Source organism: Dipodomys spectabilis, unplaced genomic scaffold (genome assembly GCF_019054845.1).
Source record: "Dipodomys spectabilis isolate Male_0828 unplaced genomic scaffold, ASM1905484v1 ptg000783l, whole genome shotgun sequence".
Taxonomy (NCBI): domain Eukaryota; kingdom Metazoa; phylum Chordata; class Mammalia; order Rodentia; family Heteromyidae; genus Dipodomys; species Dipodomys spectabilis.
The window spans coordinates 7206501-7231633 of NW_024871460.1; the positions used below are offsets into that span (position 1 = coordinate 7206501).

The 25133-nt window shown below is 39.8% G+C and overlaps 1 protein-coding gene and 1 long non-coding RNA gene across 3 annotated transcripts in view; one reads left to right on the top strand and one right to left on the bottom strand.

Moving 5' to 3' along the window:
• The window catches only part of Samd12 (sterile alpha motif domain containing 12), a 385200-nt gene extending 365620 nt beyond the window's left edge, over positions 1-19580 (top strand). For both annotated transcript variants that reach the window (XM_042673117.1, XM_042673116.1), the window contains exon 5: positions 18792-19580. In XM_042673117.1, coding sequence (XP_042529051.1) covers positions 18792-18814 — 23 coding nt within the window. In that variant the 3' untranslated portion in view covers positions 18815-19580. The remainder of the gene's footprint in view (positions 1-18791) is intronic.
• LOC122102422 lies at positions 19314-24779 on the bottom strand. The gene is made up of 3 exons (XR_006146491.1): positions 24767-24779; positions 21177-21183; positions 19314-20735 (listed from the first exon to the last, which is right to left on the bottom strand). It is a non-coding gene; the product is annotated as an uncharacterized LOC122102422 (long non-coding RNA).
• Positions 24780-25133: the final 354 nt, after the last annotated feature.

Here is a 25133-nt window from a genome sequence, read left to right on the forward strand (position 1 = left end):
TAAAATTAGCCATTGCAAATGTAGCATTTTTGGTCCCTAAATAGATTAAGTCTATCATTATGCACATCAGTTATTTTTTTATGATATGGTACATATTACCCTATCCTAAATGGATGCAGACTGCTAAAGTTTAGTTCACCTTTCTGTTTCTTCAATCCTCTCTATCAATTACTATTAATTTGTTTATGTACTGGCTGCTTTTATACTGCACTTGTTCTGAGTGAATATGAACGGACTAGGGTTAGAAAACATTCATTGTTTGCATTATATATAATTGTTTGCATTATATATAATTGTTTGCATTATATATAAACTTCTCAGAGCTACCTCACAAACATTAAGGTTTATTACAATGTTAGATCTGTTTTATTAGTAGCCAGCAAATTTATATTTTTTAAGAACTAGATAGTAAATTTAAAATTTGGGGGCGGGGCAAAGAAAAGATGTGAGTCACATATCTCTGTAACAACCCTCAGCTGTTGCATTGTAATTCAAAAATACCCCTACACAAAACATAAACTACTGAACGTAGCTGTGCTCCGATAAAACTTTATTTACAAAGTCATAGGCCAGATATGTCCTATAGGTGTTACCGTTTTCTAATACCTATTATAGTTGACTGAAATTGCCAGAAGTTAACTTTTGAAACCAAGAGATTTGACTGTAACTTGGTGCATAATGAAAATGAGAAATAGGTTTCTTCATGGATAAAGAAATTTTTTTCCTCTAGCTCATTTTCCCTTTTGAGATTTTTCACAAAGAACTTGAAAAAAGTTCCCCTACCAGACAGCAACTGCAGTGTAGCTGGCCTCCTTATTTAACCTCTCCTCTGAGTCTTGTCCTGCCTGGCCTCCTCCTGTACCTCTAGCCATTGTTCTAGTGCACTTTCTACTTTTCTCTAATTTATTGTGTCATGGGCTGTAACATCTTGCCTCCTATAGTGCTGGTTTCTTTGGGAAACAAATGTTCTGTCAGCAACCAGCAAGTCATGGGGAAGAATGATAAGTTTATGGGTACAACAATGAACAATATTTGTTTCTATTGAATTCAGTCCTGAGTGAACTTAAATACTTTCCCTGCCACCTCTTGATTTCCAAATGAAACTGAACACCAAGTTCTTAACATGCATACCCATATAATAACAGACTGCACATATGCCTGTTAAAGTGCTTCTTGCTTCAATGATATTTGGATTACTCAGAGACAAAGGAGGTCTTTCTCCTTAAGCTTCCTTAGTGCAGATTTCACTGAAGATGAAAAATTTAACAGTGCTGCCTCTTCAGGCATAAATGACATTCTCTGGGACACACACTATTACCATGCAGTTTAACATGCTACAGAGACCATACTTCAACTTAAGGCCACTACATATAGAGAGAAAAGATCTTAACTTCCTCACACAGGCAAACAACAATGTGAAAATACACTTGGTGACTATCTAAAGTGACACTGTCATCAGCCAGCTTTTATCTTCACATGGAAGGCCCATGTCAGAAGTACCTGGCTGATTCTAATCTCTCCGTTGTATTCTGTCAACAAGGTACTTTCTGCCTCCTTGGGACTCCACTGTGGGTAATCTCTGACTAAGATGAAAGAATCCCCAGCAGTTCTTATTTGTCTCCCTTATGATAGGGTTCTTAGAGATAGGCAGGTTAGGAATATTACAAGTACATTTGCATCAAATTTGTGAATCCTAAGTAAGGCATGAGATTGGGGAGAGGTATATGACTCTGTGTGTGTGTTATGCTGAAACTTTTTTCTTCTTGAGAAGTTATTATTCTCCTATTTCTTTTCTGAATCCACCAGAATTGACTGTGTACTCTTCTCATCATATGTTCATATGAGCTAAGAAGCAAGTCTGTGGGAATGCCGTTAAGTTTAACCACTAGTAGCACTGTGAGTGAGAATAATTATGCAAGAGCTTCAGTTCAGGAGGCAGCAGTATAATTTTACTTCCAGGTTCTAATTCTAGAGATTCAAGAAAAGAAGACTTACTCAGAGCATCTTTGACAATTAATAATCATCGTGAATTTTGATGGTCTATTGCTGTATAACATACCACCCCATATTTTAGACATTCAAAATGATAATTATTCTTAGATCATGATTTTGCTATCTGGACGAGGCTTGGTATGGAGCTTTTTTTTTTAACCCTGCATACTGAGGATCTGTAACCAAGATGACACACAGAATGGTGGTCAGTTGGTCTAGGCAGGGAGCCTATGGCTCAGCTAGAATGTCAGATGGGAGTGTTAGTTCCTATCTATGTAGCTTCTTGGCTTGTTCCCAGCATGCATGCAGCTGATTCAAAGGAAGAGGAAACAATTTTCCAGTCCTTCCCAAGTTTAATCCCAGACCTGGAGCATTGCCATCTCAACAATATTTATTATGTAGGATAAAGTAGTCACAGGCCTGACCTAGATTTATGGGTCAGGGGGAAAAGAAAGACTCCATTCCCCCATTAGGAAATAGCCATTCTGAATAGAGTAGGGATCATTCTTGGTCCCCTGCCTCCTGAAATATGAATGCTATCTGACGAGAATCAGATTTAACGGAACTTTTTAATCTCTTTTCTAAAGATGAGGTCCTGACTCTATGCACACTTTTGAACTGCATCACATTCTCATTCTTTATTAAAGAGGAGGGACTTGAGATCTGTTGGGCATCCATGATATTTGCTCTTTCACTGGCCATTTTTCATCACTGCTGAGATGTACTTTCTTTTTCCTGAACTGTACATTTCACAATCGAGGAAGTCTTAGAATCATGACAGATCCTATGGCAGTCTTGCGTGATGGTGATCACATCACTGAAGAAATCATTTAAAATAGCTTCAGAAATATTATACTAGGATTTGTCATTGAGGCAGAAATGTATCTTGTAAGCCCAAAGTCATGGAAACGGCACCATGAATATAGTGAATTTTGACACTGGAAGTATAACCACTATCTTATGTTTTTACAAGCAGCAGTCGGAACTTTGCATTCAGCTAGAAATACATCACAAGGAAATGAAGATGTGTCATGTTTTATTACTGAGATACCTGCACAAGGATTACCTATCACACACGAAGCTGGAACCTGAAGGAAGAGAAATTGCTAGGTTCTTCAGAACAGATGAAAGAAACCTCAAAGCAACAGAAGACTAATATTTTGCTTTGTGCAGGACTATCAAAAGCCTTGTATCATGGTATACTCATCAGTGGATTTGCTGTTCTTTCTTAATGGCACTTTTTTTTAATAATGTGCCTTAGATTTTGATAAAAGATAATCATTTTACCAAAAAGAAAAAGTCAGTAAAAGTCACACAATTCCCTCTGTTTACAGATAAGGAAGCTGTGGCTCAGAGAGCTTAAACAACTTGGCCACTCTCAAAAAAAAATGAGCAAGGAGAAAACCTGTGTTGTTTTCATGAACACCTACTGGTTTTTAAAATTGGAAGACAAGCTCTGGTTGGTTCTTGAAAGCTAAATGTTATGCAGTGCCAGTGTTTCCCCTTTTCTCTCCAACCAATTTCAGAACAATGAATAAAAAGCTGCATCAGTCTCCCAAAACTCTTAAAGAGTAGCTATTTTTTAAAAAACTTTATTTTTGTAAGTTTTGGTTTTTTTTTTTTGTCAGTCGTGGGGCCTGAACTCTGGGCCTGGGCGCTGTCCCTCAGCTCTTCAGCTCAAGGCTAGCGCTCAACCACTTGAGCCACAGCACCACTTCCGGCTTTTTCTGCTTATGTGGTGCTAAGGAATTGAGCCCAGGGTCTCATGCATGCAAGGCAAGCACTCTACCACTGAGCTACCTTCCCAGCCCTTGGAAGTTATTTTTAATAAGGGGACACATACTCTGGACTAATCAATCACTATTCTGAAACAGGAATCACTTAAAATAAAAAAAAAAACATTTCCAACCTTTGATGTCAGGAGTCCTCTGTGTGGGAAGTGCCATGTGGGAACATATGGGACAGCAACAAGGGGCTGCCTCGCTCTTCCTCCTTTCCACTGTATAGATGGAAAGAGAGGTCTCCTCAGCTGCCTCTGTCACAATGAGAGGGATCCTCTCACTTCTTAAACAGTCATTTATGAGACTATACTGCATGCTTGGGGGTGTATAAGGGTGCATAAAAAACAGTGCCTTGCCCTATGATGTTTGCTGAACTGGGAGACGGGAAAAGAGTTGGGCAGAACTCCCAGCCATATCTATAACCTGCCATGAGCATTCTTCTGCTCCTCTGTAATCCCTTGGAATCTTGCCAATTGCAACAGCATGTAGGACATAATATGGTAATGGTTTTTCTGTGTATCTCTCACTGGACTGGGACCTGGCCAATAGTAAAAGCAAGGGTTATTTGGTATTCAGTTTTGTATCTTTGATATTTAGCATGATTTTGAGGCTGGGCATAATGATGAATGCCTATATTCACAGTACATGGGATCTTGAGTTCAAAGCCAATCTGGGCCACACAGTGTAACCCTGTCTTAATATAATGAGAGGGAAAGAGAGAGAGAGGAGAAATGGGAGAGAGGGAAGAAGGAAGGGAAGGAAGGAAGGAAGGAAGGAAGGAAGGAAGGAAGGAAGGAAGGAAGGAAGGAAGGAAGGAAGGAAGGAAGGAAGGGAGGAAGGAAGGAAGGAAGGAAGGAAGGAAGGAAGGAAGGAAGGAAGGAAGGATCAAGTGGGATGTAGCTGTGTAGTAGATCACTTGCCTAGCATATAATATGGCCCTGGATATAAATGATGTTTATTCCATTTTTGCATCCCTCCATTCAACAAAATAATATAGAGGTTCAGAACAGGGAAAGAGGCTTAGCAAAATGTAAGATACTTTCTTGGAAGTTAGAATCCTATAAACTTTCCATACTGGAAAGATAGAATTGGAGAGGAAGACAGGGAAGGAAACAGACTATGTAAACATAAGTACGGCCATAAAAGACTAATTTCATCAACTCTTGTAAAATGCATTGTATATATACTACAAAGAGAGTTGATCTATAATCATAAAAAGCCTAGACGAAGGCTGGGAATGTGGCATAGTGGTAGAGTGCTTGCCTAGCATGCATAAAACCCTGGGTTTGATTCCTCAGTAACACCTAAACAGAAAAGGCCAGAAGTGGTGCTGTGGCTCAAGTGGTAGAGTACTAGCCTTGAGCAAATAAAACTCAGGGACAGAGCCCATGCCCTGAGTTCAAGCCCCAGGACTGGCAAAAATAAAGTAACAATAAAGTAAATACGTTTTTAAAAGCCTAGACTATTAGTTTTATTCAAATGGGACACAAAAAGTATCCTCTCCTCACAACTTTCAGAAGACTGTCTTACTCTGGAGATCAGCAAAGAAGGGTTTAGCTAGTTTCTCATGCTATTCTTCCTTGCAGATGAGATAAAACCAATGCCACCTCATCAACAACAGGCTTCCAGATAGTCACTAGTGCTGATACTTTCTTTCAGAGATGGCAATGCATACTAAGAACAGTCAGAGCACCTGGAACCCAATCTCTCTCCTTCAGAATAGAGCAAATAATCAACTCAACATCAGAGCTCTTTTGAAACTTTAATATGATGCACATGACCCATAGGAATAACACTTCTTACATATTATCATTCCATAAATGTTAGCTATTATTGTCCCTTCCTCCTCAATATGGAAATAATAATACTTGTCCCAGCCCATTTCTTTTGGACTCAGACAGAAGAAAATCTCAATTAAGTGTGTGAAAGCAATTGAGTTACATAGCAGCAAGATGGTAGAAGGGCTGTTAATGACCAGACCCTTGGCTGAAAGGTGATTCCAAAAGCCTGGACTGCAAGATAATGTGTGTCTCTGAGCTACTGGCCACAGGTGTAGGTAGGGGTGTGTGTGTGTGTGTGTGTGTGTGTGTGTGTGTGTGTGTGTGTGTTATTGGCATCTCTAGATATGCTGTGTCAAAATGAAAGCCTTAGCATCTGACTGGTTCAAGATTACGTAAAGTTGGGAACAGGGAAATCTAAGCCAGAAATAAAGTTTGGGTTCCATAGCCTTGCAAGAAGCATAATTTCAAACATCATAGTCTTAGACATCTGGGCTCCATTACCTGAAATCCCATTAAACCTTCAGCTTCATAATTCTGCATTGAAACTGGTAAATTGCAAAGATCCTGCTGATGGCCACCAGCCAGCTCAAGCAATTAATCACAAAAGTCCCACAGCAAGTTTGCAGTTCATGCCAAGTAGATCCTTTAAGAGGAAACTGTGTACATAAAGAGTCTGATCCACACAGTCTCATAGCAACATGCTTTGTAGCTCTGCCCACACAGAGAAATTATCTGTTATCATTAAGACATCCAAGCCTCATAACTTTTTCCTCAATGGAAATTAGTACTCACTAGCCCAGGGAACATCTCCAAACCTCGTTAACTGTAATACAGACAGTAACCTGCTGAGAGCAGATGGCCAGTTTAGACAAAAACCAGGCCCATTCCCCAAACCCCGGTATGTTCTCATTAGGGCAACTCAACTTGCAGTGAGCACTTTTGTTTTTTCTTTTAAACCTTACTGGTCCATCTGAGCTAATTGTGTTTGCCCCTAGGTTCTGGGCAAAAGAACTAGAATCCACAGCAGTGTAACCTTTGAGTCTATCGTCAGAATCCTGCTAGACAAACCTCAAAGTGCAATGGATTCCTAGCAAAGGAACTATTTCTTAGGAGGAGGTTTCTGGCTTGGTTTTGCCAAGTCAAAAGGTTAATGTAAACAAGATAATCTTCTGCCCTTCAGAATGTTTATAAGATTTTTTTTCCCTAATTACTGTTTATATAGTGCAATCCTAGGAACATGATAGAAAACAGAGGGGAAGATTTGAAAGTCTCTATGTAAAAATGGAAGGTGAAGATGGGAAGAACATATTTACAGTATGTGAAGAGCACTTGAAGCTTTCCCTGTGGTTTTTATTTGTTCCTTCTGCAACCATTTTTTTTTTCATAATTATCTTCAAGTCTCAGTTTTCTACTCTGTAGTGTAGCACTGTCAAGTATGATAGCCAGTAAGCTCATATGGCCATTTAAATTTAAAATAAATAAAATGTAAAGGTAATTTCTCCACGCACACATCACATTTTAGGTGTTCAATAGCCACAGATGGCTAATGACGGCCATATTAGAACAGATAGAAAACGTTTCCATCATTTCAAATTTTGCCACAGGACAGTACTGCTGTAGGTTAAGGGATTCCATGACCTTGCTACCAAAAGTATGATCTTGTGGACCATATCACCCAATAACTTAACAGATCTATGTGATTACCGAGACGCTTGTATCTGCACACTTCGATCTGAGAAGCACTATTCTAAGATGCTCTCTGACATGTGATTCTGTATGTCAAATTTCATCACTTGTTATCAGCCTTACATTTTGTTTGTAATTTTTTTCAGTATGCATAATATTGTGTTTCCATAAAAAGACATTTCTAGCTTCTTAGAATTTGGTATTCAAAAAGAGGAACACTAAGGAGAGCTTGTAAGGGTTGGAGACATAGCTTATCTGTAGAGTACCAGAATAGACTATATGAGGTTATGAGTTCAAACCCCAGTATCACCCTCTCTGCGCCCCACCCAAAAAAGAACAAATTAAATAGACCTTGTAGACTGTTATAGAAATATGTTTTTCTCTTTCTCTTGGAAAATCTTCAGGAATCATAGATTTCCTTTTAATACTACCTTGTCAAAGAAGAACATTTTTCCAATGAAAGCACTGTTGCATTGGTCAATAGAAATGCCCTTGAGATTAAATGAGATCACATAGATGAAAAGAAAGAGGACAATAATGGGTGAAATTAAAATGGGGAAGGTGGCTCAGTGGTAGAGTGCTTGCCTCACATGCATGAGGCCCTGGGTTCGATTCCTCAGTACCACATAAGCCAAAAAGGCCGGAAAGGGCACTGTGGCTGAAGTGGTAGAGCTCTAGCCTTGAGCTGAAGAGCTGAGGGACAGCATCCAGGCCCAAAGTTCAGGCCCCACAACAGACAAAATAATAATAATAATAAATAAATAAATAAAATAAAACTAAAATGAAAAGGGGAACATGGGAGTAAGGGAGAAGGGGGAAGGGGGAAAATGCTCTTTGCCTGAAGAAATTTAAGGTTCAGAGCAGTTGGGCTTCAAGAATATTACTTAGAACTGGGCCCTAGTGACCTCACATCTGTAATTCTAGCTCAGGAGGCTGAGACTTGGAGGATCACAATTCAAAGCCAGCCTGAGCAGAAAAATCCTCAAGACTCCCTCTCCACTTAACTAGCATAAAGCTAGGAGTTGTATCTCAAGTGGTAGAGCACCAGCCATGAGTAAGCAAGACAAGGGAGAACATGAGTTCCTGAAGTCAAGCCCTACTACTAGCAAGTATAAAAATAAAGAAGTGTAGCCAGTAACCAGTGGCTCACACCTATAATCCTAGAAACTAAGGAGGCTGAGATCTGAGGGTCAGGGTTCAAAACCAACCTGGGCAGAAAGATCCCCGTAACAATCTTATCTCCAAATAACTACTCAAAAACTGGAAGTAGCACTATGGCTCAAGTGGCGGAGTGCTAGCCTGGAGCACAGAGAAACAGGAACAATTCCCAGGCCCTGAATTCAAGCCTCAGAACTGACAACAAAATTAAAATTAAAAAGTTACTTAGACTTGCATGTCACCAAACCATGCACCCTTATTAGAAGTTCAAATCCACAGGTCTACCCTAGACCAGCAGAAGGATTCTACCAAGCACTGTGGGAGATTTCTAAACATTGGAGAATACCATTCAAATACAATGCAATACAGATTTTAATACAGTGTCATGATGTAACCTTAAAACCCCTCAAGTACCCCAAATCAGGGCAGGACACTCTAGTCAATGTCCAAAAGAATGTATATACCTGGACTTACACATGAGGAAACCTGCAGAAATCAAACAATACTAGTAAGGTAAAATATATAAGTCTTTGGGAATTAAGATGGGTTGGGTAGCTTGCTCAGATCTCCTGGCCATCCCAGTTGGCCATACTCCACAACCCATCCTTTGGCTCACTACACTCTGTTATATCCAGGATTCCCGCTGTTGTATTATATGAGAAAGACAAGACTATAAACCACATTTTTCCCACCATCTAAACCTCTTTTCTCTGTCTGAAGGACAAATAACTACTATTTAAGTACCGGGAGAAAGACATAGGTGTTTTGATGGACTATTGCCAAGTCAGCTTCATGAGAATTACCAAGCCCCTTGTTAAATGCAAGAATGTTCCTGTCTTCCCCCTGGACATTTGAATCAGTGCAGAATGAAACAGGTAGGACAAAGCAAACATTTTAAGAAGCTCTCTAGGGGAGGCTGGTCTAGTACTCACAAGTTCAAAATCTCAGGTGGAAATGTCCATTTTTAAACCTCTAGGTTCAATTTACTTTGTAAGAATCAGAGTTGAAGCCAGGCTCCAGTGGTATACAGCTGTAATTCTAGCTACTCAGGAGGCTGAGATCTGAGGATGGCGGTTCAAAGCCAGCCCCAGGCACAAATGTCCATGAAACTCTTATCTCCAAAAAACTACTCAGAAAAAGCTGGAAGTAGCACTATGGATCAAGTGGTAGAGTGCAAGCTTTGAGCAAAGAAGCTCAAGGTCAGTGCCCAGGCCCAGAGTTCAAGCCCCAGGACTAGTCAAAAAAATAGAATCAGAGTTGATCTGAGAGTTTTGATTTTCCAATTTGTCTTTGTTTTTAAGATGGTCAAACTTTAACATCTTTAAATAATAATTGTATGTATTTGTGGAGTTCAGAATGAAAATGTGTCCACATGTACAATGTGTAGTGATCAAATCCGTGTAATTAGCATCTCTTTAAATGTGGAGTGATTTCTGAGTCTCACAGCATAGAATAATAGTTCTACTCACAGAACAATAAGGGGGGGGGGGGAATACAGTGTTTTCCCACCCAACACACCCACCTCCCTTCCCCTAGCTAGAAATGAAGAGGAAGGGTAGCTTACACATAAATGCAGCAATCTTTCCCTCTCATTGTTCCATATATACTGGTAGAGGCAACTTCTTTGTCTCCTGAACTCTCCATCCCTTCCCAGAGTGAGTGCTCATCCAAGCCTGTGAGAACCACACAGCCAGGTAGCAGAAAGTCTCCTTGGGGTATGAGGACCCAATTACAGTCTACCTGAAACAAGGAAACTGAGGAAAGGAGGGGAGGAGACATGGTAGCCAAGGGTTTTCTGTTCCATCTAAGTAAGTACTAATGACTGTCTGAAAATATTTCCACAAGACCTTGAGACCTCACATTCCCTACTTAACATACCTGCAGTCAACAGGCAACTGACATGTCATCGCTAGAGCAAGAGCCATAGCCTGATATAAAGGCACAGTCTGTCTTAGGTCATTTATCTCCCCAAGTCATAGTACCTATCTACAGTGATTGCTGGGAAATGCACATAAGTTCTTAGCATGACATCATAAGTACTTGGTTAGTGATAGTACTAATTGTTATGGTCATGTTGTTTGTAGAAATCTCCTTAGAAATAGAATAATAAGATTTATGGCTATATATTTACATATATGTATGTATATAGGTATACATAGAGGTATAGACATACATATATAGCCCCAAGATTTGCAAGATGAAGACCTAGGAGGGCCAATGCTATTATAGTTTGAGTCTAAAAGCAGAAGAATCCCAGCTCAAAGACAGGCAAGCAGAGCGTAAATGACCCCTTACTCAGTCTCTTGTCCTATTCAAATGTGCAGTGGATTGAAAAGAGCCCGGACACATTGGGGAGGATCGTATGTTTTTCTCAGCCTACCAATTTAAACATTAGTTTTACTCACAAATGTCCTCATGGACTCACCTTAATAATGCCTACCAAATACCTCGATAAGTTGTGCCCCCATCCAGTTGACACGTAAATGAACCATCACAGCCTTATTGTGGTTTCCAGTTTAGTTGGAACTGTGAGAAGTTACAGGCTAGTTTGTATGCATCATCAACTTTATCGTTATTCTTAACTCAAGCTTTCTGGCATCCTGACAACTATATTGGAGATTCTGACCCCCATGACCCCCATCTTTTTTCTTTCTTTCTTTTTTTTTTTTTTTTTGGTCGGTCATGGGGCTTGAACTCTGGGCCTGAACACTGTCCCTCAGCTCTTCAGCTCAAGGCCAGAGCTCTACCACTTGGGCCACAGCACCACTTCTGGTTTTCTCGTGGTTTATTGGAGATAAGAATCTCACAGACTTTCCTTCCCAGGCTGGCTTTGAACTGCGATCCTCAGATCTCAGCCTCCTGAGTAGCTAGGATTACAGGCGTGAGCCACCAATGCCCGGCTGACCCCCATCTTTATTATCGTCAGAAGGTAGCATTGTCTCCTTTGACTAGGGAGTCAGTGACTGCACTCTCAGAAATGGTGGCAGAAACGGAACCAGTGCCACCAAGAATACATGTAACATCTCTCCCCCAAAAGGCTGGGTGCAGAGTTCAGTTTTATTGCCATATAAATCATCTTTTGTGCTCCTTTTATCTCCTCATTCCTTCCACACATACTAATTAATTAATTGAGCATACCTGTCTAAATCATCCAATCTTGATTCTTATAATGGCATGCCTGTGAGAGTTCTAGAAGTTAGAAGTGATTTAGTATTAGAGGTTTTGATTGCATTGAATATAAAATCAAATAAAATGAGAAAATGATGAATAGAAGAGGGGAGTGAGGTCTGAAATTAGCCCTCATTTCCTGTACATACAAGAGGCCCACTTAGGTTGGTTTTTATCTTGGCCTATTTTGAGAGTGATATATTTGGCTCACAACCAGGAATAGAAAATAAGCAAAAGATTTGTGTCTTCTAAACCAACCTTAGCACTTTTGACATTTTGAGCTGGATAATTCTTTGTTGTGGTGACTAGCCTATGCATTATCTAGGATCTTAAGTAGTGTCTCTATCCAATCCTTATCAGATACCACAATTATCTCCCAAGTATGATAACCAAGAATGTGTGCAGTTGTCACTTAGCCCATAGGAAGCAAAACTGCACCTGAGAATTATCGTTTCAAACATTAAAAAAAATTAACTGTTAAAATAGAAATTGATTAACTTTCTCTGGATCAAACCTCTTTTTATGGCACTCTGTACCTAGAATGCATACCTAATTAGAATTCTTTTATACAACACAGTTATAGGATTTCTTTCCTGCGTTGCTACTTTGTTTTCCTGACACATATTGCTTGTTAGATAGGGAAGCGTTATGATGAGAGCAGGTCTGGGTTTTAGTCTCAGCTCTGTGCATTCTACCAGTATGACAGTAACAAGCTCATCTACCTGCTTTTATTTTCTTTGATTGTCTTGCAAGAGTGATGCAACTCAGAAATCCAAAATGGGTGGCAAAGATCCAAATGCCTATGTTGGTTCATGGAAGCTGTAATTGTTAAAGCTGCTTATTGGTTGTGATGTGTAGACTCCTTCTATTTCTCCTTTTGAATGACTATGTATCCTACATCCACCCTAAAGACATCAAATTTCAGTTTCATGGGGACACTTCTTTTCAGAAAAATGGTATGGCCCCTCCCTTCTCAATGGGAGAAATTAAACCATCTGTTCAAGGGGTTAAGTCTTGCTTGTACCCTTTATCTCATGAGGTGTGGGGTCCACCTAACACAGCATCTGTTTTTCCCCTTCAGCCCTTTGATGCTAGATGAGGAAAGGAAGAGCCACACAGGCAAGTTCCAGATCTGTTTTTGAACCCTTTAGCCAAGCTGGCCATTGCCTGCCAAGCAAGGCATTTCCTGTCTTTGAAGTGTTTCAACCTCTCCTTATCACTAAATTGTCTGTGGATATCGGTGCTAATCTGAGAGAAGGTGCAAGCCAAAGGCTGAGGACTGTGGCCTTGGCAGGCAGGAGGAGTTATCTGGCTCCTGGCAGGCAGGAAGAGGGTACAAAGGCTTGACTTCTGGGCATTTTATTTCTTTTCCTAGCACTCAGTGTTGGAAAATTGTGACGATAATTATAATAATAATTGTTATATATTAGTCACTTGTCTACTTAACATTGCGAAGACAGTTTTTCTGAGTCTATTTTATCATCATAGCAACCCACTGAGGTAAGCAGTACACTCACTACTTGAAAAGTAAAGAAATTAAGGCTTGGAAAAGCACTAGGTGTTTGATAGTATGTAGCTGGTTTTGACCTGTGCCAAGGAGCTCTAGTATATCCCCTATTCCCTTCCTGTAATATTTTCAGCTCTTACCTTGAGGTCTCTGATCCATCTGGAGTTGATTCTGGATCAGGGTGATACATAAGGATCTAACTTCAGTTTTCTACACATGTATAGCCAGTTCTGCCAGATCCATTTGTTAAAGAGTCTATCTTTCTTCCATCTGATGGTTTTGGCTCCCTTATCAAAGATAAGGTGGCCTTGGGTCTGTGGGATCATGTCTGGGTCTTCAATTCTATTCCACTGGTCCTCAGGCCTGTTCATGTTCCAATACCAAACTGTTTTTATAAGTACAGCTTTATAATAGAGTTTGAAGTTTGGTGTTCATATTCCTCCAACACTGTTTTTCCTGCTAAGGATTGTTTTTGCTATTCAGGGTTTTCTATTATCCCATATGAATTTTTGGATTGCTTCTTCTATTTCATTAAAGAATGTTGTCGAGATATTGCATTGAATTTGTAGATAGCTTTTGGCAGTATTGTCATTTTCATGGTATTAATCCTCCCAAACTGGGAACATGGGAGTTTTTTGGTTTTTTTTCCACTTCCTTACATCTGCCTTAATTTCATTTTTCAGGTTTTTAAGGTTTGTTTTTTTTTAGCATAGAGGTCCTTCACCTCTTTGGTTAAGTATTTGGTTAGGTATTATTTTATTTTTTGAGGCTATTACAAATGGAGTTGCTTTTCTAATTTCAGCCTCATTCTTGTTGTTGGCCTGCAGAAAAGGTACTGATTTTTGTAGGTTAATTTTATACCCTGATACTTTGCCAAAATTTTGCATCAGATCAAGTAACTTGGGAGAAGGGTTCTGTAAGGTCCATTCCTGGACTGCGAACAGACCTCGCCCAGTACCTGCGTTACCTAGGCAACTGGGATACCTGGAAGAGGTCACATCCGCATCCGCTGAGGTCACATCTTAACCTGATGTGGCCACACCTTTCTCCCACCTGATCCCACTTCCCTTTACCTGGACACACCCTTCCCCACCCCCTACCCTATATAAGGCCTAAACCGCGGCCAGACCCGCCCTCTTTTCCTTTTGCCAGCCGCGTGGAGTGCCAACCTTGCCTGGTCCCAGCAGGTCTACTGAATAAACCTACCCCTTACCTGAATACCACGTGCGTGGTGCAGTTCTTACTCGGCCACCTCTTTTTAAAAACCTAACAGGTTCTTTATACACAGGATCATGTCATCTGCAAAGAGGGAGAGTATTATTTCTTTCCCTATTTGGATCCCCTTTATGTTTGTCTCTTGTCTTATTGCTCTGGCTAGCAATTCCAGTAATACTGAAGAGGGGTGGAGAGAATGGATATCCTTGTATTATACCTAATTTGAGAGGAAATAGTTTTAACTTTTCACCATTAAGTATAATGCTAGCTGTAGGTTTGTCTTATATAGCCTTTATTATATTGAAGAATGCTCCCTGGGTTCCTAGTTTCTTCAGAGCTTTCATCATAAACGGGTGTTGGAGCATGTCAAATGCTTTTTTCACATCTACTGAGATGATCATGTGGTTCTTGTCCTTGCTCCAATTGATGTGTTGAATTATATTAATTGACTTGTGTATATTGAACTAGGTTTGTATCTCTGGAATGAATCCCATTTGGTCATTGTATATAAGTTTTTTGATCACTTGTTGAATTTGGTTGGCCAGAATTTTATTGAGAAGTTTGGCATTGATGTTCATTAAAGAAATGGTTTATAGTTCTCTTTCTTTCATGGGTCCCTATCTGGTTTGGGGATAAGATTTATGCTGGCTTCATGGAACAAGTTCAGTAATGATCTTTCACTTTCAATTTCATTGAAGAGTTTGTCCATTGTGGGCTTGGTGAGAACAGTTAAAGGAACCATATTAGCACATAGAAGGGAATTATTTCTATCTTCAGGAAGGGAAGACTTCATAAAGAAAGTGACCCTTGAGGGGATCTGGAAAGTTGGAGGGTTGCATGTTCCTAGTGTCTAGGTACGCACTGCAAACATCCTAGAGGGAAGGAAAGGATGAGCAGAGACTCCTTCCAGCAAAGAGGCTAAGCCCAGGGGATGGACCCTGGACCATGTCTAGGCAGCCACTTGGCTTTTTGTTTGTTTGGGTTTGGTTGCTGTATTAATGATTCAACTCAGAGCCACCTCCTAACAAATACTTGATCCACACCACAAGCCCTTTTGCTTTTATTTTGTTTTTGAGGCAGGTCTTGCAGCTCCCTTTGCCCAGGTCTTCTTCCCTCTACCTCCTGAGTAGCTGGGATTGCAGGCTTGCACCACCATATCAGGCTCACATGAGTTCTCCTCCTTACATAGTCACAGTTGCTATTGCTTTATCTTTAAGTAGTTGTACAAAGGAGTTTCCATTTAACAAAGCAGTCTATGATACAATGCATCTTGAATCAATGTCACCCTTTTAACATTTGCACCCATACCATCCCTACCCACCCCTGTCATGTTGCTTTTAGGAGACGATTTCTACCACTGATTATAAAACATTCTGGCAAAATGATGGCAGCAGAGCCTTTCCCTGTACATGCGTGACAGAAAACAGACTAATGTTCAAAGTTTTTTTGTTTTTGTTTTTTGTGTTGGTTCTGGAGCTAGAACTCAAGGCCTAGGTTCTGTCCCTGAGCTTTTCTGCTCTACCACTTAAGTCATGACTCCACTGCTAGCTATTTTTGGTGATAATTAGAGATAAGCATCTCATGGACTTTTCTACCTGGGATGGTTTCCAACTATGATCCTCAGAACTCAGTCTCCTGAGTAGCTAGGATTACAGGCATGAGCCACTGACACCCAGCTAGGTTCGAGTTTTATTTTAGTACATACCATATATAAATAGAGACCTCTTGTTTCTTCATAGAGCCCAAATCAAGATGGTGCTCATGCAAAATAAACACAAAGTTAACTACACACACATAGTGAAGAGCAATGAAGGATTGCCAAATGCTTTGGAAAGATGGAAAAGCAAAATTTATACTATAGCATGCTTCTCTTTTTGGTCATACCCAAAGTCCATCTCATTATGGTAACCACCAATCCAAAATCCTATGTAATGCCCTAAGTCTATCTATGGCCTTCACTTCCTTTTGTATTCATGTCTTGTAGGAGTATCTAACTGTTCTTTGTAATGTAAAATTAATTTAGACTCCTAATTCTATACCCTGCCCAGCAGGGTCCTTTATTATGCTGATTGAACTAAGAGAAAGACATGAAATTCCACCCAGAAAATTCTAGAAGATAGGATGGAGAAAGGGTCTGAATTCTTACACTTTACATATTTGTTCCCTCACTCCTGTATTTCACTAGTATGTGACGTACCTCAGTCTGAATACAACTTTGATCTTTGCTGTCCATGTAACTATAAGCTACTAATACTTCTGGAACTCAATTCCTATTTCCATAAGATTGAATGATTATCCTTTTTCCAAGATGAGTATTGGGAAATAACAGGAGAAAAGCAAGTATAAGGGGTTCTGCCTATATCTTTGGCAACAAGTAGTGTGATTGCAAGTGTTTTTTGTTGTGTTGTACCAGTACTGGGGCCTGAATTCAGGGCCCAATCCCTTTTGCTAAAGGCAGAGTTCTGCCACTTGAGCCACAGTTACATTTACAACTTGTTTGGTGGCAATTGGAGATAAGAATCTCACAGACTTTCCTGCTCAGGCTGGTTTTGAACTGTAATCCTCAGATCACAGCCTCCTGGATAGCTAGTATTACAGGTGTGAGCTATAAGCACCCAGCTTACAAGTGTTATTATCTGCTAACATTGTACACAGCTGCCTTCTATGAACTGGCAGAAGTCCATATGGAAAACTTGGTTATCTGAGTGATAAAACTAATTGCCAATTTATGACAATGATACACAATTACAGTAATTTAATAGGGTTCAACTTTTATTGTCATTTTTCTCCTTTAAAATTTTTAATTTATTTTACTAATCATTCTTTTTCAAGATCATATATTGTCCAGATCTGATTTTAGTAAAAGTTTCAAGAACAATGCATTATGTCTATGTCCTGAAAATCTAAGGTGTATTTCCAGATGCAATGCTCCCTTGAAGGCTGACCATCTATCTACTTTCCATAATACTACAGTGTTGTCTCCTGGTACAGCTACGAAGTATATATTTTCTATAACACAAATTTTAAAATCTTGATGAGTCAGTGTTCATGGGTCAAGGAAGAAACCATGATCACACATTTGTGAGCTAGATTTTCATTGCTGCTCTGAAAAATATCATGACAATAAAAAATTTCTAACACTTTCACCATTTTTACCAAGAGTTTTTCTATGAATATGTGTAAATTGTATATTATATCTTCACTGTTTACCATGCTGCTATATAATCATCATAATTAGTATTATTTTAATGGCCATGTAATCATCCACCTTGTTAATACACCATAATTTACTTCACTAAATTTTCAACAACAGGAGACAAATTGTTTCCAATTTTTCCTGTTATAAATAAACCTTAGGTCATATATTTGTGCTTATATATAGCTTCTTTCATTTATTTCTTTTTTTCATTTTTTTGTAGATATGTCCTTAGTGGACACTCCTAAAAATGGGATCACTGGATTAGAGATATAAACTTTAATAATTTAAAATAATAATTTTATCATTATTTTGCCAGTTTTAATGCCATCAACAATATGGTAGCATTTTACTTGCATTAAAACCTTCTCAAAAGTATATGCTCCTGTCTGATATTTAATTACTTACATTGTACCTTTTGTTTTTATATTTTCTCAAAAATAGCAAGTTTTATTCAAACATTTGCTTACAAATTATATATCTGTCATGCTTTGTAAAGCTAGTTAGGCCTGAAAGTCTAGGTAGGTTTCTGTCTTCTTCTCCAATAGTCATGTGTAATAAAAATAAGGTTGATATTTTCTGAGCAAAATGTTCAGTTGAATTCATATAATAACTGATTGCTAATACTTGATTATAGAGAACTAAAAGAATATCCTGATAAATAAAGGAAAATATGAAATTAAAATTAGAGAAATTTATCAGCTTCAGCATTTCTAAGGAGAAAAGCAGAGTTACAAGTCAAATAGTTCAATCTCTAGTCAGATTTTAAAGACTTTCCATTCCCTAACCTAATTGGTTAGTCTAACTTCCAATGAGCTCCAGCCACACTGCTTCCAGTATTTCCCCTTAGATACTGCCCCCTCCCCTGCCCCCAAAAATTTTCCAGAAATGAAATTATCCCTTCACTCCCCTTGGGGGGGTGGGGGAAGTGCCTCCTCCCATTCCCAATCCAACCTTGCTCCATCCACATCAAACAAATACATAAACCCCTACCACATATGAAATCTTCTTGCATTCGTCATGGGACGGAGTGCCAATTACAGTGATCTGGATTTTCCTTCCCTTGGGGCAGCTTGGCCTGATTCTGAGATAGATGTTCTCCAAGCTCTGCCAAATGAGGAAAGGGCCTTCTATGCATACAAGCCACCACAAATCCATCCTAAGGTTGAGTAACTATCATGGTGGTAACGAATCTCTGTTTGACCTAAGGGTGTTAGAATTGGTTTGAGTAGAATAATTACTACCTATCAATATTCAGGAATGTAAAGGAAGTAACTTACCATGTTTCCTCCTTTTTTTTCTTGCAGCCTCAGCTGAGGGTTCTCCATAAACCCAGTTGGCCTTTCAAGCTGCTGTCCTGCCATTGGTGTGAACATGGCCTGACTCTAGAAAAAGACTAACTCGTGGCACTGCCAGAAGAGATCCTTGGAGCACTGAGAGATTAACTGGATTAACTGAAAAAACACTCATTCAATCAAGATTATGGGCTTTGGGGGAAAAAATCCTGGTTTGCTATGGATTTTTAAATGAGGTACATAATATGCAGTGCTAACTGGTTCCAAGTGGTCATTGGCAGACCATTAGCTGGAAAATTGCTTCCAGTTTTCATCACTGTGCATAACTCAAGTTCCCTTTGGGCTCTGTCTGTGCCCTTCACTAGAAGTCCTGTCTTAGCATGGCAACTACTGGATTATTTTATTATGTGTGCAGATGGCATGATGTTCTAGAAAAAAAAAATTAGAGCAGTTCTGCAATCTCAGTGGAAGTGTTCACAATATTATGTCCTGGTAGGATGTAAACCTGTCTCGATTATGTTAGTTATGATGTTCAAAGGTATTGTGTCCAACTCTGAAGCACTTTATATGAGATTACTATGCTGAGATCAATTAGCACGTTTGGTACATGTAGGAAAACAAGAGTTTTCTTTTTTCTTTTCTAAATCTTGTCATATTTCTGGCTCAGACTGTCTTAAGACAAGCTCTACTCCTAGCATATCCCCAGTCATTTGTGATAGATTGGTATAAATATGGCCATAATACTGTTAGATTTAACCTCTTCACACTTTGCTGAGTAACTGGATTACTTGCAGCACCAAAGGAAAGTAGAAGGAAACCTGGTGATTGGAATATTTGAGTTTTTGCTTCCTTATACTGAGGTACAACTTAACACATGCACATATAAACACTCAAGCACAGGAGGATTCTATTGGGCCAATGTATATATTCTCTTGTTCTATAGAATAGTTCTTCCAAAAACAAAGGAGGATGGTCTTCTTTTTATTAAAGATGGTGAGGGACTGATGCTAAGGGCCACAGAATGTAATTTTCCTATTTGGTCTTACTTTAATCCTTTGGAAAGTTTTCTAGGTCAAATTTAAATCACAATTCTGTAAAGACAAACAATATCAAGGGACTCTACATGTGCCTAGAGAAGAAAAAGGGTTGAGTCCCACACTAGGTTTTTCCTCATCATAGAGCCTAATCATCCCTTTGAGTCCTTTCTGGAATTATGTCTGGGACTAGTTATTTTTTTTAACTCTGTCCTACGATAAAGCACAGTCCTGGGGGTCCAGTCCACTCAGTGATTGCTTGCCTGAGCCCTAGAGAAAGGTTCCTATTAACTAGCCCTACGTAACACTTCAGCACTTTTTTCTTGGAAATATAAAGTTGGCTGAAACCAAAACTCACCAAAGTATGATCTCTGTGCTCACTTCCCCCAGCCTGGGACTAACAGGTATCAGAGGCTTCTACTGAAAAACAGATGTATCACTTCTGGAATCTCTCCAGCCCAAGCAAGCAGGGCCTGTGAAATGTCTTGCAGGTCGGTCTTCTCTTGGGGTCCCAGAAAGAGGAACAAGATCAGAATGTGAATCACACAGGACAGCAGCTCACATCAGAGTGACAGGCTGTAAAGAGAAGGAAGCTCTCAAAAAGCAACCAGAGAAGTTCTAGCCTTTAAACAGATAGAAACAGCAGAGTGTCGGCCTGTAGCAGACCTTCATTTTGTACCAATCCCAATGAGCCTCCCTCTCCTTCCCTCCCAACAGTTCCAACAATAGGGTCTCCCTTCCCTTTCTCTTTCTTTAATTCAGTATGTGTTGAGGATCCATCATGTGCCAAGTATTTCTGGTGCAATAATAATGCACAAGGCAGACTCTTCCTGCCATTCTTAAAAACTATCTCTTCCTCCCAAACACTACCACCACCCACTTTTTCCACAGTGAAAACTGAATTCAGACTGCATACACTCTCCTCCAGAGTATAAACTAGCCACATATTTGTACCTTCCTGTACAGTTAGCCCTTCTGTAGTGAGCTGATTAAAGCTTCCCAAAGCAGCTTTCAGTTACTTTCTTTGATGTCCACCTGGGTCACCAATATTCTCATCTTTGACGTAGATACAACCATTTATTACTCTACCATGGTCTCTAAAGCTCAATTCTATCACTAGTCCCAAGGACACTGAACTGACACTAATGAATCCTAAAACTTCCTGCCAGGTGCTGAGCTATTGTCACTGGGAACTACCTGGTGTAGCCAGGAACAGTCTGGGACTACTGCTAACCCTCCAGGGAAACTGGACATGCATTATGGTGCAGATGTTCACTAAATGACTGTGGTGCATTGTTACTTACTTTGGCTTTATGGCAAACTATTCTGAATAATTAAATAAGTAGAGTTTTCTGGAAACCACCCCCCCCCTTTATTTTGAGTCAAAGGTGTGCTGGAAAATTATTGAAAGTTAGAGATGGAAGAAGACAAAATGGAGACCATAAAGAACCCAGTGGAAAATGGTGTCCTTGAATGTGCCTTAATGCCTGGCACTCACCACCGTGTTTATATATGAACTCTTACTGTTTTCCAAACTGTCGACCTCTGTTTGAAATCATTTTGGAGCATTGTGTTTAGAAACATGGTGACATCAAATCTGAGCATTCACAAGCTAAGCCAGCAAAATGGAGAAATGATTTCATTCACATCCCTTGGCACCACTGTTCCATGGTGATGTTGTTATTTCCCATGGTTACTTCCTGCTGTGCTGTTTCTTCTTCCCAAGGAGGGAGAGAGGGAGAGAGAGAGAGAGAGAAATTTTACCTCCCAGAATTTGAGAAATGGATGTGGTGAGTTGAATTTAGTAGGAAGCAAGACATGGGAGGTAAGAGATAAATATTTTTTAATTTTTAAAGGCTGAAAACTGTTGAGGCTTAACTTTTCCTTTTACTGAAACCTGTCCTACACCTTTTATTAAAAGGCTGACACCCACACTTGTGTAGGAAAGGCACTCTTGGGAATGAACTGAAATGAATAATTATCAGGCTCGCCAGGGTGCCAAGGGGATTAGCTCATTCCAGATCCAGAACTGAATCTAAATATGCAAAGTCTTGGCAGTTCTGCTAGGATAGGAAGCAAATCACTTCAGTAGCTTGAGACTTGCCTAGGGGAAGAGGGACCCTAGCAACTTTCTTTATGGAGAGAGAATAGCAGACTCTCCAACCCCTGTGCAGCCTCTGTGAGGTATACACCCACAGATTTGACAACTACCTCCAGAACACGGGTAAACAACCGGGTTTCTCTCCAGAGTCACTTTGCAATTGCCCAACCAGAGGGTCACAGCACAGTTCTCACCTCTAAGGGAAACGTGTGATTTCTAGCACTCCGAGGGGAAAGGAAGCTCAACCTTCAGTGTGAATGTACACTAAGAACAAAACATCTAAGGGGATTACCAACCCTTCTTGCTGTTTGTAAATATTTTCTTTTTCCACAAGTGTCATATAATTGATTTGGAATGACAATAATAAAAGTCTCAAGGAAATAAACTTTCAAAGACCCCCTGAGCACTTGTGTTTTACCAAAACTTCCTCTTCCCAGTGTATTAGCAGCTTCGTGTTTTTTTGTTTTTGTTGGTTTGTGTTTTGGTTTCTTTCTTTCTTACTTTATTTTTTTTTGAGATGTTTGCCTGGAAATTTGGTAATTTTGCTACTTGACAGCTAGGCTTAAAGCAATCATAAACTTAAAAATCTAATCTTTGAAAGTGACACCAGTTTCTTTATTCCTTCAAAGCTGTTTTGGTTCACCTTTCCCCAGCCCCCTCTACCTGACTTTTTGCTTTGTTTTATGTGTGGTGTGTGTGATTTTCTTTTTCTTTTCATCTCTTTAAACAACATAGTATTGGAGGTTGATTTCAAGTATTCTATAAAGAAATCAAACTGAAAACATAGTCCTCATCTTTTTGCTCAGTCCTGACTAATAATTCCTTCTTAAGCTTGACCTTGATACAAGCTTTCTGCTCAAACATCTCCAGGAGGCGGCTGGTCAGTGGTGATCATCAAAACGAAGCCCTGTGGGATCAGGGAGAAGGACAGGCCCTGAGATGTTTTCACTTGGGCACAGCTGGGGACTCTTATTTCAAAGACAGGCAGGTCCTGCCCCTCTGTTTTCTTAGATCTGTGTGTAATCCTGGAGCCTAGGACTGTCTTGTGAATTCTGATTTATCAATGCACCTGATTCCTGACAGCAAAAGAAGGCTGCTGTTTCCATTATTTTAATCTGGTGGCTTTCCCTACCTCGAAAATAAGGAATAGCCCTCTGAAAGCTGTAGTATACTTGAGGAAAAGCTGCCGAAGCACAGGAGAAGGTTCTGCCATATTTTAATTTAAAGAAAAAATAGAGCTCAGGAAATTGGCTAAAGGAGCTGAGGTCAGTTCTATTGCCTTCTAGCCTTCACTTTGGCTCCACAGGAAAAAATCTGAGCAGGGGAGAGAAAGAGGGAACACACACTGTTTCTTAAATCTGAAAATTTTAGGCTGAAATTTACCAGAGACAGATGAACAGCATAAGTGCCATCCCGCAGGACACTGCTATTCTTCTTTCTGCCCAGAATCAAAGTGATAGACTTACACAGAACAAAAGAAGCTGGTGTGGAAGGTTTGGTGAAATTGGGGTCCCACTTGCCACATGAGGCTATTTAACAATCTTGAAGAACACTCTAATATCAGAGCCTTCCTCCTAATTATCTCAAACCCTAGAAAGTACCAGCAGCATACACTGACTATCGTTTCAAAGTCACCATAAGAATAGGGTTGAATTGCTTTCAGCTCCTTGAAATAATATGAAATGCTGTTGATTATATAAAATTTTTGTATCTTTGATGTATGGTTTAGAAAATTTCATTTGGTTATTTGTCTTGTTGCTTTCCAAACCTCAGATATTTCTAGAAGCTTAAGAAAAGATCTTGAATGCAAGATCTACCCGAAGTGCAGAAACACACAGCCCCACAAAAAGAATATTGAATTAATCGGATCTTGGAGGTACTCATACCTAAACAGATATGGAAAATGATTTTTTTATCTTCCATTGTGATTGGCTGGTTGACAGAAGATGGAATGCTGTCGAGTATATAAAGTTTTCATATCTTTGATACCATGGTTTGGAGAGTTCCATTTTGTTATTTGTCTTTTAGACTCTAGATAAATTCCAAAGCCAAGCATAATCGTAAAATTACGATATGGAATTTGTGGTATTGCCCTGACCCTTAATTTCTAGGATCTCTGAATCAATTCTAATTCTTTTTTTGTTGTTGTTGTTATTGGTGGTGGTGGTGGTGGTGGTGGTGGGGCTTGAACTCTGGGCCTAGGCACTGTCCCTCAGCTCTTCAGCTCAAGGCAAGTGTTCTACACTTGAGCCACAGTGCCATTTCTGGTTTTCTGGTGGCTTATGGGAGATAAGAGTCTCATGAACTTTTTCTGCCCAGGTTGGCTTTGAACCATGATCCTCAGATCTCAGCCTCCTGAGTAGCTAGGATTACAGGCATGAGCCACCAGCACCTGGCAATTCTAATTCTTTAAAAAAAATTACTTATTTCATTTTAAAGGTGATGTACAGAGGGATTACAGTTCATAAGTCAAAAAGGCCCTTGATTACCAGTGGGAACTCGAAGAGTGTATGGGGTAAAGAATGTCAGAACATTGTCAGGTTCATTTTTTTTCAATGTGTTTGTTGTTTGGTTGTTTGGTTGATTGGTTGGTTTTGCCAGTACTGTAGCCTGAACTCAGGGCCTCGTGTTCTCCCTTGGCCTTTTCACTCCTGGCTGGTGCTCTACCACTTGAGCTATGTCTCTAGTTCTTTGCTTTGTTATTGTATACTTTTCAGGATTAAACCCAGGGCCTCTGGCTTGCTACCTGAACTGCTATACCAGGAAGCTACCACCACCACCACCCCACCCCAACCCATTACTTCCATTCATATTTCACACACACACACACACACACACACACACACACACACACACACACACACCTTAGATCACCAGTCTCTACAGTGAGTGTTGGTCCCACTGAAGACAACAGGGCTTTCACTTACGTAAACTCACACTAGGCAATCACAAGGGTCTCTGAGGCTCAGTGTAGTTTCTCTCTCACTGTCTTTTTTCCACCAATGAGGAAATGTCATCTTATAATAAAGGCCATACTAGAAAAGATCAGGATTTGTCTAGTCAAAGGAGCCCACATTCTAGAGAACTATTGTCACTCTGAATCTCAAGTCATGTCTGAGGTAGAAGTAACTGGCCTGCTGAAAAGCCAAGCCAGAACAAAGGTTCTGAAACTTAATTCCACTGAAACTTACAGCCCTAAATCAAACTACTGTAGTTCCA